The sequence below is a fragment of the Grus americana genome, chromosome 4 (genome assembly GCF_028858705.1).
Source record: "Grus americana isolate bGruAme1 chromosome 4, bGruAme1.mat, whole genome shotgun sequence".
NCBI classification, from domain to species: domain Eukaryota; kingdom Metazoa; phylum Chordata; class Aves; order Gruiformes; family Gruidae; genus Grus; species Grus americana.
Genome location: NC_072855.1, coordinates 69,383,368 through 69,398,495, shown reverse-complemented (window position 1 = coordinate 69,398,495; position 15,128 = coordinate 69,383,368). Strand labels below are relative to the sequence as shown.

General features: G+C 39.7%; 1 protein-coding gene across 2 annotated transcripts in view; it reads right to left on the bottom strand.

Moving 5' to 3' along the window:
- Positions 1 to 15,128, bottom strand: part of TBC1D9 (TBC1 domain family member 9) — a 49,598-nt gene that overhangs the window by 32,474 nt on the left and 1,996 nt on the right. For both annotated transcript variants that reach the window (XM_054824640.1, XM_054824641.1), the window contains exon 2: positions 1,580 to 1,690. In XM_054824640.1, the coding sequence (XP_054680615.1) occupies positions 1,580 to 1,690 (111 nt within the window). The remainder of the gene's footprint in view (positions 1 to 1,579; positions 1,691 to 15,128) is intronic.

Below are 15,128 nucleotides of genomic sequence, written 5' to 3'. Positions count from 1 at the left end.
AGAAGAACTCAACGCAACCATCTTAAATACATACCAATCATTCTCCTTGTTGTTCAGCAATTAATGATGGCGGAAAATATTCTTTCTACAGTATACCGTTGGAGTTTTACACAACTCCAATGAAAGCAACAGAATGCAACATTCTGTGCAACTTCTAGGGGAATTTCACAATTCTAGTTGTGGTATGGATACATAAATCACGTCACAGAACAGCCTGCATATGTAACCAATATTTCAGAACCACAGGTGATTGCCACTGCTGCTTCTCTTTAAAACTACTGGATGCAACCAGCCCTTTCTGGAACTCAGGAGGTGGTCTGAAGACTAATTTATTTCTTCTGGCTTTTACACTGCTGTAAGAAGCAATGATGAAATACATGAGCTATAAATATATATATAAACTGGACTGTCATCAGAAAAATTGCTCATCTCTTGAAGAGCAGTGACAAGCGGTGCAGACACACTATCATCATGAACTATTTCTTAAAGCTATCTATTTCTTGTTGCAGTTCATCAATTATTTTTCACCACTTCTTATGAAACAGCTTTGGTTGATTATTTTCAACCTGTAACAACCCATCTCATTGTTTCCATTGCTTTTTGTCTCCATTATCTTACTGCTTACTCTCCCAGTCTCACCTACAGCAGATCACGCAATAAGGCCAAAACCTACACCCCAGTTCTCAAATTTATCATCACAGTCTAGAACTTTCTTTTTGCTTTGTTGACTCAGGATTAAAAAACACTTTTGCTGCGATGTTTTAATCTACAGGTCTATTTTAACTCTACTACTGGCAAGTTGTTGCCTATCTTAGCATATTAGAAGCATTCACCATTGTGCCACCATTGGCCTTTTAGGTAAATTAAGCAATATCTCTAACTTTCAGGGAAGGGGGAAAAAAAAGCATTTAACAGGTAAACCACTGCACTTTGGAATAAGAGTCCTCAAGACTCACAGGAAATAAAAGGAAAAATAGCTACAATGCACACAGTGGGCTACTAATCACTCCTTCCCCTCCTCCAAATGGTACGCTCAGCTTATGGTGTGCTCCGTGCCTGAAATGGTGTAATGCCACACAAATATTCAGTACTCAGGTGAGAGCTAGAGTTGCACTACCTTCCCAGTTTCCATTTCAAGGGAAGCCAGGTGCCCTGTCTGGGTAATTTGGTGGCTATAACCCAGGTATTTCTCCTACTATACTCTTTAGAGATACCCCATTACCCAGAGTGCTGCACTTTAGAAGTGCTGTAGGAGTGAGCCATGGGCATGGAAGACATCATGTAAGGAGGAGGGATGGATACTAGACTGCTTGTCTGGGAACATTTTTGGGAGATGAAGGATAGGAAATAACAGAGGTTTCTGTCCCTGCTCCATGGCCATTTCTGTGCATAACACATACATGCTGGCATTCAAGGTCTGGAATATTAGCAGCTCTGGAGCTCCTTAATTTAACCACTAGAGCAGGTTTTCATCCTGACCCATTTATTTGTCCTGACTGTGCTCAGCAGGCAGGATGCTCTATTAGTTATCAGTATCCAGGAAGACTAAAAATCCACATGCTGGCATGTTTATCCTTACCACAGGCGATAGTCCAATAGACCAACGAGTCTGGTGCTTGGTAAAGGATTCGATATGGTGCCACTCTGGCACTAGAGTCCAACACGACATCAAGAGTACCCACAAGGAGACCTAAGGAACAGGAAATTCTGATGAATACACAGTGATGGATCACCCAATGTCCCACAGGAGAGGACTCCACAGCCCCCTCCTTCCATTTCACCCTCCACAGAAAAATGCAAACCTTCGTATTCATCCCCACACTTCTTGCCTCATGTTCTAAAGAGGGAAAGTGACTCAATGGGGAAAAATCTTCAGTTTCAGCAAGACTTCGACTCTTAAATATACATTGATTCTAGCATAAAGGCAAATAAATTGAAGCAAAGCAGAAGGTAGCTGTTTTACAAAACAAAGTTATTTAGTTATTTTCTGTGTTTCATATACTGTTGGAGCCCTGGGGACGGGGGGATGGACAGACACGAACAAAAATCCACCACCACAATACGAACAAAAAACCCTGGCCAATATACCCTAAAAGGGTTCAAAACTCTAATGTCAGCTAGGAAAAACTAAGACTTCCAGAAAAAATAATTATGCTACTTAATAGTCTGATTCCTTAGGGTAGAAAGGATCAAAATGCCTAACAGTCAAGCATTTTTTTTCCATGGAAAGGATACTGATGAAAGACAAAGCCATACTGTTTTCCCAAAGTAGCTTTGAAAATTCTTTGCTACTGAAGGGGCCATCAGCAGTTGCATACCAAATGCTAACAATAATTCCTAACTGTGTTTCCATAAATTGTAGATCCTATTTTAATAAGAAATTACATACAAAACAAAACTCTGACCCACCCAAACTCTCTCCCACAAGAAGCCCTATTTATTTTTAAAAGATGTAATTTTTCACCCTTTTCAACTCCACAAAGAATTTTCATCTCCCCTGCAGAGATGTCAGATTTAAATTCTCATGTTGAAGTTCTCAGCAAATTCACATATTGAAAACAGATGGATGAAATTTCAAAGATTTTTTTGTTCTGCAAAATTTATTGGGGTAGAAATTAGGGGGTTTTTAACAGCTGAAATAAACTGCATGTAGCAAAAGATCATTCTAAAACACTCCTGTTAAAATCCTCTTCTCCTTTCAAGTGGCTGTTTTAATCTTTTACTGTCATAGTTTTATTAGTTCCTCATTCTGCACTGTCATAACTGGTACAGAAGACTGCTTCCCTCACTGTTCTTCTTTCAGATTTGCTTTATGCATCACAAAGATATAAAAGCACTACCCATTTTCCATCTTAGTAGATCTCTTAAATCTGAACTGAAACTGATATTTGGAAATACCCTCCCTATCAGTGATTTTGTGTCCCCCTATTTTGTTTTTTATTTGCATTTTGTTTTATACAGATCTTCACATGCCAGATCAAATGTAATCTCTTCCTGCCTGATGCATTAATAACCACCATTTTTTAATCCAAGAATTCTGAAATAGACAAGAAACAAGTATGGACACAACAACAGGTCATTTGTTAGCAAGCAGTGTTAAAGAGCTGTCTGCTGATTATAGGATATGAACACAAAATGTTAATGTAAAATATCCCACTGTTCATTAGTCTAGCTAGCTTTAGTTGTTCCTGTTGCCATCTTAAACCCTCTTCTCTCCTGCATTTTGATTACTGGTGTACACTGACAAGCTGCCTCTGATGAATCCTCCACCAGCCCTCCCAGATACTTTCAAACTCAGCAGACTGCAGTATGTTATAATGTTCTTTTAAACATTTTTTCTGTTACATATACTCTCCATTCTAGCTTCACAAAACCAGTATGGCCCTGGTCCAGAAAGCACATGTGGGCACATTTCACAGCTACGACTGAGCTCAAGAGTATTGCTCAACTGGAGTGCAGACCAAGCCAGACGCTACACTGCGTTAATCATCCGGGTTTGCTGCAAACATGTAGTAGGGCTTACGCCAAAGATTCCTCATGCTTTACAGCTTCACATGTCTACTGACAGTACTAAATATGCAATAGGCATGATGTCATACCTAAATGAAGTTGTTTGCTGGCCAAACGTAGTCTTCTCTGAGGTACAGCTACACTGTTAAGTCCCTGTAATCTTTAAAAATATGCTTGTTTCTTTCCTCCTGCTATATTTCCAAATCTGTTGGTGTGTGGGTGGCCCTATCTACCAATTCTGCCTCTAGTTATAGGAGGGCGTTGCAGCTGTAAAAACTGGGATACACAGCTAAGGCCAGAGAGCCAGAACAAACCTATTGACTAGTGCAGCAACATCAAGTTTAGAGGAGCTTCCCATCCTACCTCCTTCTCCCTGAGGTACTGGAGATAGGAGAGGAACATCCTCCTGCCCCACCAAACAGACACAATGTAGGACAGAGCAGTGTATTCAAGAAATGTGGAGACAGCTATAAAAAAACCCCACCCCACAACAGAAACAACTAGCCAGCACTGAAACAACAGATGGGAGGTAGGTAAGGAAAAGAAAGAATACTTTCCACTGGTGCAGTAAGTGGGAGTTGCCCACTGCCTTTTCAGCAACGGAAACAGGTTGTAGAAATATCCATGCAGTGAGGTTAAAGGAAGAAAATTCACAGAACTTCAGATGACCCCACAGAAATTCAAAGTCTATCTTACCAAGATAATTGCAACAGACAGTTTATCAGTAAAATTTTGCTTATATAATAACCGTTTTGATAGATGATACATGTGATATTTAAAAAATAATTTATGTGTACTTATATACATTAAAGCCAATTAATATTTACTCTTGCAATCATACAACTAGCCCTGACTGCTGTCCTTCAGGATCTGTTCCAATTTGCAGTGTAGGTCAGTGTTGGATTTTTTTGATTTGGATGGGGGGTTTTTGGTTTTGTTTTTTTGTAATACAGACATGTGATGCAACCAGAATGAAATCACAGCAATTCAAACTGGTAATCTCTCTGAGGAATTTCTACATGAAGTGATCATAATAATTTTTTTAAAATTATTTTACTACTGTTCATTAATTCTTCATATAGCACGTACCTTTTGAGACATGATTAAGAAATAAGTAACCAAAAGTTTCTATAGAAACAGAACAGGCAACAAACAATCATATTCCTTAGATTAGACTGGTCCTTGGCCAAAAGCCAGTGAATTACCCTGGCATCAAATCACGCGACTATACCGATTGCAATTTTTTTCCCCATTATTTCATCAGGTTTCTGATTACATAGTGAAATAAGGGAAAGAATTCCCAATGTAAGAATACTAAATCTGCAAGCCCTTGTTCAAGCAAGCAGTTCTCACGAGCAAAGGTTTAAAGCACACGTTAAAATTTGTGGGATTAGAGTCCGGCTAACCGATGACAGCCCCCATCCTGAAGGCACACAAGCACAAGTAACCTTATACAGAGGAACAGTCCCATCAGACACACATGCTAAACGTCTAAAGTGACCATACCTAAATGTGAGGGCAGGAGGGGAAAAGGGAGGGATAATGTCTTCATTTTGTCTGATACAGCTTTCCGAATAAAGTCAGCTTCCTCTTTTACAAACTTGAATTCTAAAGCAAAGGCCCAGAAAATTGTTCAGTATTTTCTTTCTTTTCTGTAAAATATAGGTATTAGCAGAGGAACAGCAGTGAAACGTAATGTCTGAAACCAGGGAATACAAAGCCACAACTGGCTAGGGGGCCTGGGCAATTGCTCTTGCATCATATTACTGGAAGGACATACAATGCACTAGAGGGTATTACTGGAAAGGGGTTCAGCTACATGATGTAATTTATGCTGAAGGAAGAAATCATACTACATTTTACATCACTGTGCCTCACATTTAGTTGTAAGCTGGAGGGGGGAGCCCATAATCATTGCACAAAGTATATAGATTAGTAGTCTGTATTCATGCACTAAATTACGATGTACTGTACCTGTATCCTTACATTAACAACAAATTTTCTGACTTTTTTTTTGCTAGAAGAGATTATGACTACATGAAGCCTGACCTCCTGCATAACACAGATCTCCTTTAAGCCAAATGATTTCTATCTGACCAAAGGGTATTTTCCAGAAAGGTAGGTCTTGATTTGAAAACTAAGCCAATTGATTCAGCCAGTTAAGATGCTTCCAAGCACCACTGCACTCTCTGCTCTTTGGAGACCAGCATTCCAGATGTCCTACAGTTCAGATTGATTGCAAATTGCCCACAAATGGTAATGAAATCAAGGGATCACCTACAGTAAAATCAACTTGGTATATTGTAAGTTACTACCACTGAAAACACACACACTTTAGAGTATATGGACTCAAATACTTGTAATAAGTCACAATATTCTCAGCTGTTTGGATATCCACGGCACAGATCTTTGCTGCAGGAATATTTCTCCCTCTTCCTTTCTTTTAAAATATAACTAGTGATTATTTCTTTATCTTTCATGAGAATTTGCAAGTTTCTTGGAAAAAACACCAATTACTGGTGGTTTTAAAGGAAAACCAAGTTCATGCACCTTAGACATGAACAATCTTTCTTATTACAAAAGGATTTTCTTACTGACAAACAGTAACCCTTTTCCACAAAAAGTCACGCTTTGATTTAAATAAAACACATACAAAGATCATGTAGTCTTCATCACCTTTCTACAGTTCCCCTGACAGCAATCTTACGTCTGTGGGTCTGTGGTGTTTCATCTGCTAAAATACACAGGCTTCTCAAACTCAATTGGATTACATATTCAAGAGCGAAGACCTGGATTATATATTACCTCTAGCGCACCTTATTAAAACACTGAAGCCAATTTATTTACTGTTTATGAATGATAATAAATAACGATACTTCAGAACTTAAAAATTACCAGCAGCCGTGGCTTTGTTGCACAGCAAACACTATCAAAAAGCTCAGGGCAATATCAGTGCCACTTCCCATGCAGCTTTAATCATGCAGTCCTCAGGCACAAGGTGCTTTCAGCACACGCCAGTGATACATCCATTCTTCAGTGTCACAGGCAACTTGCATCTAACCTTGCCTAGAGCTGGAAGGAGGTCACTCTGCAGCTGGTGCCACTGTTGTGCTTGATACTGCTGCCCAGGGACACCCTGCCCTCCTCCAGTTTGCCAGACAAGTATGTGTTATTCACTTGGCTCCTGAGAACAGAGCCCTGCCCTGTCACATCCTTCTCCCAGCTCCGCGCTCATATAACCTACAGCCTGACAGTGTCTCATGACACCTTCTGTGAAGAGATTTTATCTTTAAAATGCCTGAACAAACAGCATACATCATTTTAGCAAGTGTAGGAAATACAGAAGTACACCCTCCAAAAGAGCTAAGATTTAATACAGGTCAGACTGCGACTCTTGGAGTCATGCTCACGAGCTATCACTCAAATAGTCCCATGGATGTCAGCAGCCTATTTGTGTATGAGCTCGACAACGCAACTAGGAAAACTTGCAATATCACATGTGTCATTAGTAAGACTTTTTCAAAACAGGCATTGTGACATTCCAACACTGAATGAAACACACACTGCTTAAAGGGTTCCCAATACTCGAAGTGTGCCGATGACCCCTTCTCTTTCCACTAAGACAAGATGGACACATGATGAACTCCTGTCATAAACCTGAAACAGCCAAGGGACCTATTTGGATTGTAGATGTCAGCTGATTTCTGAGAAAGCCTCAATCAATAGCATCAACTTAAGTCATATTTGCACCCTGAGCATTCAGTTGTATGTTGATTTCCTGGAGAATGAACAAACTCTTCCTATAGTTTAAATGTTGCTTCCTGGACTATAAACACAATAGCTCATAACAACACATAGCTAAAATGTACAGTACAAGCTATTGTTTTTCCTAGTAACTATAATGAATCATTACTCTTCCATTCTTTCTCAAGGCAGTCCACGTGTTTATGTGATTAGCGCTCTCATTCAGTATTACAGGATGAGGTCATCCAAGAACTTGTCTGTCAAAACTCAGCATAGAGCAACAATCTGAACTCCGTAGGTAATACTATGGACAAATCCTTTTAAAGGGAGCGTGCGTGTCTGTGTGTGTCAATTCTATTTGATTTCATTTCATTGGAGAACCTAAATGGATAGTAAATATTATACACCACTCAAAAATAGTTACAACCTTAAGCTTCCAATCCTGGTAACAGTATTCATCAATGTATGAAAATAACCTCTTCATTGTGAACACCACCCTTGGAACATTATGAAGGGTTATACAGTTTTGTTTTATAGGTGTTCATTCATATAAATGAAAGCAAAACAACCTCTAAATACTTATTTGATAACTGTCTTCCTACGTGGTTTATATAGTATTGGTTTATATGGACATGAAATGTGGTATCAAGAAAAACTAATTATTCCTCTGAAATTAAGGCCTAAGATTTGTGAAGTCTTCCCCAACACCTGCCTTCGTTGCTCTTTCTACCAATGCAGTTTCACAGAGCACTGATTTGCCCAGCCACTGTTTCCTTTGCAGACAAGTTTTCAAACACGTTCAGGGAAATTGAGTTTGAGGAAGTACTGTCGCTCTGCTGACATTTAGCAAGACAAGCAGCAAAAACAGTATTTGCTTTTTCGGTCTTCAGGCTGATGAGTACAAGTGAGAGAAGACTGAAAACCTAACCACTAATCTTTAAAAGAAAAAAAAGCTCAGGAAGGTCTAATGGGATGATCTGGCTTGACTACTGCAGCATAAAGCAGTAACAAAGGATAAAGCTTTCATCCCCCCCTTCAAGTTTAACAATTGCGATTGAATTAGATTATCTTCCAAATATCTTAATTTAAAAGCGATCAGCAGCTGAACATCTATCACAGTACTAGTCAAGGTGTCCAAACAACTCATGACCATACCTGTAAAAATCTGTATCTTAAACCTAAATCTGACTGGGTTTAGACTTTCAGCCTTTGTAACTTTTTGTAACCTCATCTGCTAAGCTGAAGGATCCTAATAAGATGTAACCACATTTGTCAGTGTTATCTACCAAGCCACATTTAAAATATTTTAGGGTTGTAAAACTTTGCTGTTTTTGTCTTCAACAGAGAGGAAACCAAAATGTGCATTACAATCTATATCGCTACATATAGATACATACACACACAGCAAAGGAATCGCCTCTATTTCCACTGAGGCCCAGTTTGCAGATGATGAAATGTCCAGGTGCAGGAACTCACACAATAACACATCCAAACAATCAGTTCCCAGAAACAAACTCACTAGACTTGACCTGAAACAAAACCCAACAAAAGCAGGAAAAGGCTGAGTAGGGAGATGAGCACTGACACGACACGCTAGACAGTTACAGGTATGCGAAGGCTTACAACACAGAGGAAATTATTTGTTTGGGTTTTTGTCCAAATATCTGTCACACACCTGAAGAAAATAAATGTCAATCACATCAGACTATAGGAAATGATGGAGAAACAGTGAGAAGACTACAGGTGGAATTAACAAATGCCTTGAAGGTATGATACAAACATTTACTCATAAGTTTGTAAAACAAAACAACGCAACCCGAAAAACCAAAACCAAAACCCACACAGCCCAAACAAACAAACAACCACACTTAGAAAGAGCATGATCAAGTACCATTGACCAAAACAGCAGGGAAGTCACTGAATTTCACTCAAAACGAATTATTTTTAAATAGCCCATTCTCTCAGAATAGCATAAGCAAATTAAACAGATTTCATCCAAGAGTAAAACTTTAATCAACTACTTCTGTATCAACAAAAGATTCAGATAAACTATATAAGATTAAAGAACAAATCAAGTAAGTATGAGCAATTGAAGAAAAATAACAAACAAAACAACCAACAACCACCACCGCTAAACTAAGAAAACCAATTGTAAACTGCATCTAGTAACAAAATCCATGGTACAAATGGAGAACGGAAGTGTGCACGCTAAATTCAGCTTGAACTAAGGAACAGTTCTGAAGCACAGCTGAATACCGGCAGATAGATCAGATTTCATTAAGCTATCAGAGGAGGCACTTTACCAGGGAAAGAAATTATGCTGAACAGAAAATCCCAAGAACTTTGGCTAACAAAATACTGGAAAACACAGAGGGAAAGCCCAGGACAGGACTGTGAGGAAAGAACCAAAAAAACCCATTAAGAACTTCCTAGCTGAAACAAAGACTGCTGCTGTAGCAGGAATTCATACATCCCTAACGGGAAACTTCAGGGGGAAAAAAAAAAAAAGATCAATCAGAAATCGGGCCTAGAAGATACTTACAACCTTTCTTTTGAAAAGAAAACAGATGGAAAGATTTTGAAGAAGTCCTCTAGAACCTAAGCCCACCTCAGCACCAGATTTAAAGGCAAAATGCAAACATAGATTACTGAATATCAACATTAATCTGACATCAAAAGTATGATTAGCGATCAAAGAGCTAACGAAAAGCAAGATTTCAGTCAAATGCTACACCTTGTATCACCATACTTTAGCAAAGTCAGTGGCAGCAACAACTCCTGTCTATTACAGGAAAAAGCCACACACATTGTGATACTATGAAGGAAAAAAAAAGTAGAGGTCACAAATGTTAGGGAAGAACAGGGAAAGCTGAATGGATTCTGCCTATACCAAATATTTACAAGAAGAACAATCACATGAGCATACTTATGCTTTAATTAACTTTTAAAAGCATTTGAGAGTATATATCGGCCTACCTTGTGGAACCTTTTTTAATTCTACAGAACTCTGAACTACTGAAACAGTCAAGGGCCCAAACCTCTGTGAAATATGACCTGTTCTTACAAGGATACATAACTGGACCGTGGAGGGATGGAAATATGGAAACTGATGCGAAGAAGTGCTACTTTGGCTATACCTTTCAGTGTGGGACCAGAGAGTAATACCAAAAACCCTGTAAGCAATACAAACTCTGGTATAATGCAGAAAATTACTAAGAGGCCTAGACGTTTACTGCTTTCTATATTGTGATCCCGTGTGACACTTCCAGCAGGGTTTCATACAAACAGAGATCTTGGGACAAATAGCAGGCCATCCTTGAATTCCATGTACCAAGCAATAACACTATGTCAGAAGGCAAAAATGGCAAATGACAGCTCAGAGGCCTTGATGGGTCACACCACTCAAAGCGTAAAAGATGAAGTAACATCAGCGAAAGCCTTTGACCAAGAAGCATTACAGTGCAGAAACCAGAGCTACACCAAGTAACATCTCAGGCACTGTATCTGTGCAAACACTGCATTGCATGTAAGAACCGGAGATCAAGAGGAGCTTTAGGCAGGAAATGAGACACCTTCCAATTAAGCACCCACAAAAGCATCAACAGAAAGACTGGTGAGTCAATCTGGAGACTCAGCCAGCAGTTCAATCCCAGACATCTGCATGTCCTCTTGAAGTGGAAATCCACTAGTGTGAAGAAGCTAACACACCCACAGCAGATCCTAACGAGAAGCTCAGCAGCATCTGAGCAGATTTGGTGTAACACCAAACGACAGAGCAGAACAGAGGAGACTAGTTTCCACCCCATGAGCCAAAATGAACATGGAAAGCTGATGGACAGGCTGACCACTCATGTCAGTTATGCTAATTGCATGCATTTTGATAAACACTGTATTTCAAGTATCAGAAAGCACATGCTTTCTACTCAAGTTTACCAAGTATGACATGCAAAATCCTAACTGCTTGAGTTAACAAGCACAGAAGGTGTCAAGTCTGTTAAAGCATGTACCATCCTGTCATCAGGCAGATGATACACTGGCCAAAAGCTTTTCTAAATTTTAAGTATAAACAAGTTTTCAAGCAACCTCTTCCTCAACTCTCCGAATTAAGAGGTTGAGAGCAAGGTAGAATCTTATCTCCGAATTTGAGCTACTAATTGTGTTGTCCAGCAAAGCTGCAGAAAGTATTCTGAGTTAGAACACTGTCACAGTATGAAAAATTATATTAGATTTGACATTGAAGGCTTCCATCAGCCAGCCAAGCTCAGAACCTCTCCTTTCTGCCTTTCCAGTGTGGAAATTACATGATAACCCCTCCTGCAAAAATATCTGGGGAGAAAGATAGTACTTCATCAATTCCTTTTATCACCAGAAGTCAGCAAATTTCCATCTGCTCTCTTCTGCTTAAGCGTTTGAATCATCTTTGGCAACATCGCATGGACTTACAAATTCATACTGAATCTCTCACACCTGCACTGTCCCAGCTGTAAGCATAAATACCCTATCCGCAAAATAATTCACTCCTAAAAACAGTTCTTGCAAACTAAGAACAATTTATTTGCTTTGGGATTCAAGGAGATCTTACAAAAACCTTTCATCTCCACTTCACACCCAGATGTGCACGCGCAGAAGGAGCACAGCCGTCACAAGCTAATCGTACCACACCCTCAGCCTCTCTTCTGTAAGCTCCAAGTGAATACCTTGCTCTGCCGTCAACTATTAGTCTCACTAATTCCTTGCAATATTGTTTCCAAATAAAAGAGCTTGGCAAGCGTTACCACAGTATAGCAGAAAGCAGTTAGAGACATTTTTTAACCTATTTGTTGCATCAGAATGCAAGATATACTTAATAACACAAAACCATGAGCCTTTCAGTTATTTATAAACTTTATGACACGATCAAGATCCTTACATCCATGTAAGCAACGCAGTCATACAGGGCACAGTGCCCAAATGATGGGAGAGATGTGGGTTCATGTTCTCTGCTTCCTCTGGAGAAGGAAGTGTTTCATACAGCCAAACTACCAGGCTGCCCAGGGAAGGGAGCTGACAAGCAGGAAGCAGAATAGGTGTGAAGGAGAGAGGGTTAAAAACATCCGGTACCTTGAAAAAAAAAAAACAACCCAAAACACACCAACCTAGTAAGAGGAAAGAAAAGACTTCTTCCCCCTGTTGGTGAACAAAAGGAAAATTAAACTCTTGAGTGAGGGTCACACAGAAGCAAAATACAGGCATGGCATTATGTGCAAGGCATGAAATAATTTCATTATGGGGAAAGCTCATCAACCATTAAATACTTCTAAAGTAGAAAAGTACTTTTTTTTTTTTGTCTTGTCCTGGAAGATTAATGCAGTGATGCAAGATAATGTGAGTTTGCAGAACAGCTATGAAGATCCAATTTATAAGTCTTTCTCATTTTTCTTTTGTTAAAAAGTAAAACAAAACCCAAACAACCCTTCAATTAAGACAGGCTTACAAAGGAAAGCCGCACTGATGTGACTGGTACTGACACAGACACAATAATTTAAAAGAGTCCAGGCCTTAATTCAGTATAAAAATGGATCCACACTGCTTAGTAGAAAGCTGTATTGCTAAAGTAAACTATTAAAAGACACATTTTGTTAGCAGAGATGACTTCTAGGGACTCACTAATTAGGCGCTACCCCAACACATAACAAGAGGATCATCATGCTCCTAACTTGTTACAATCCAATATTAAAATAAGTGCAAAAAAAAGTCTCCATCTCCAGTGTTCAAACGAGTATTTAAATGAGAGCTTTCTCTGTTCAACTAAGTTACATAAATTGAGGCCAAGAGGAGAGAATCAGTGCAGAAAGGGCTGATATTTCACCCCTTCCTCCAAAGCAACTGATACTCCTTTTTCTGCAACGGGTTGGTGTACTCAGAGTGGATCCAGGAGAGCAGATCATGCAAGTACTGCTCTTCTGCTTCAACGTAAAGCTACTGAGACTTACTTTCACCCACCCTCAAGGCTGTATAAAGGATTTGTTTTTAGACTGAAACGCGTCAAAACACCTAAAAGATCTGGTCTTCTGGACTTTGTTCTGGTGATGGTAACCTCCGTCCACAGGATGGTAGTAAGTGATAGAAGACAGGTAACACGGAGACCCTGGCAGCCACTTTGAGGGTGGCCATCAGCCTTCAGCCACATTTTCACAGTCATAGCACCCAGCCACAGTGCTGCCTGAAGAGGTCTGTCCCCAGCCTTCTCCCCTCATCCCCATTCACCCACGGGAAAGCACTCTATCTCTTCCTTCAGCCATGCCAACACAACCGTGTTACTGTGTGGCTCCAACTAAAGTTCTTCGAACTTTGCCATGTTTGCAGATGGAGACAGGGGCATTACACTTAACTGTCATCAGTTTGCTGACTGGTTAGTTTCACAGCAAACCTAGATTTGAGGGCAACGCCAGAGAACCAATGCTTCTCATTGTCTGACGACTGTTTAAGTTACATAGCGAAGCCCTCTCGTGTCATCAAGCCCATAGTTTCACCAATTTGAAAGTCAGTTGTCATTCTATAATTTAAGACAAATGACTTCAAGAGTCAATAATGAGGGAGTACAAGTCAGCAGAAGGTAGATCACAAAAAAGTGACAGTTATATTTACATCCTCTCTTGCGTATATAAATTCAGACCACTCCCACCACAGTGAAAAATCTTGCATACAGTATCTCCAGTCGACTTCAAGGACACATCATCTGGTTTCCCACAGAGCAACCAGGCCAAATTTTATACCACATTCATGAGTGGATAACTTTTTAGATTATATCTGAGCAAATTTCAGCATTAAGTCACTACGGAAAGGGCAATTAAGGGAAAAAACAAACAAAACAAGAAACCAAAAAACCCAAACCCAAAACCCACAGAAGGTTCTCCTTTTTGTTGTTTCTTTGCTTTTGACCAGATACTCTTCAGCTCTGTCATGAGCGCTGTATCGTTATCATCTATCGGACTTCCACAGGGTCATCCCAAATGCTATCGTTATTGCAGACAATGTACCCTGTTGACCATTTCAGCAGATTTATTTATTCTGAACCCTCAGGATCAGCTAGGTCCCTCAATACCTTGCTTTTAACCAGTCTTACCTACCAAGAACAATCCACTGGCTTCCTTCACCTGCCTTGGCCCTCAATGGGCAGACCACAGCTGTTAAAACAACTGGTGTAAAATTCCAGTATTTCCATGAAAAACAAATAATCATAAATTCCACTTATTACGGTGCCTACCAAGCTGGGAGTGGCCTGGACACTCTATGTCCCTTTCTTTCTTCCTTCCTTTCCCACCTTTTGTTGACCACTGTGTCAAAAACCCATGTGCTAAAATGGCAAGGTCTGACAAGTTCCCATACAGCCCTTTAAATACTACCAGCACTGATAGCTTTCTGCGTCCTAGTAATGGGTGCTTGTTTAGTTATGGTTTTGGCAACACACTCAAAAAAGCTACAACTTTTTTCCAGCCCTTCTCCATACAAACAAACAAAACCCCTAAAAATTGTTTAGCTACTTGTTGCTACTACCTCCATGCCACAGCAGCTGCAATTCCACACAAAGCACAGGTGCTAATAAAAGCTACACGGAAAGAGTTTTCAAAATACGCATAGAACATTTGCATTCTAATTCATATTCACTATATGGACTGCATTCACATACTAAAATAATGGATACAGTGCACAAAAACTTAAATTCCAAGTGGGAAAAAATGCTGAAACAAAGACAGAACTACTTCTGTATTCTGAACTCCTACCAAACGCTGGTGGCTTATCTGACCTTCACAAAAAAAGGAACGCACATTTATGAATCCTACTCCCACTCAAGGACTAAATCTTCAAAAGTGATCTCTCCCTCTGTACAATGG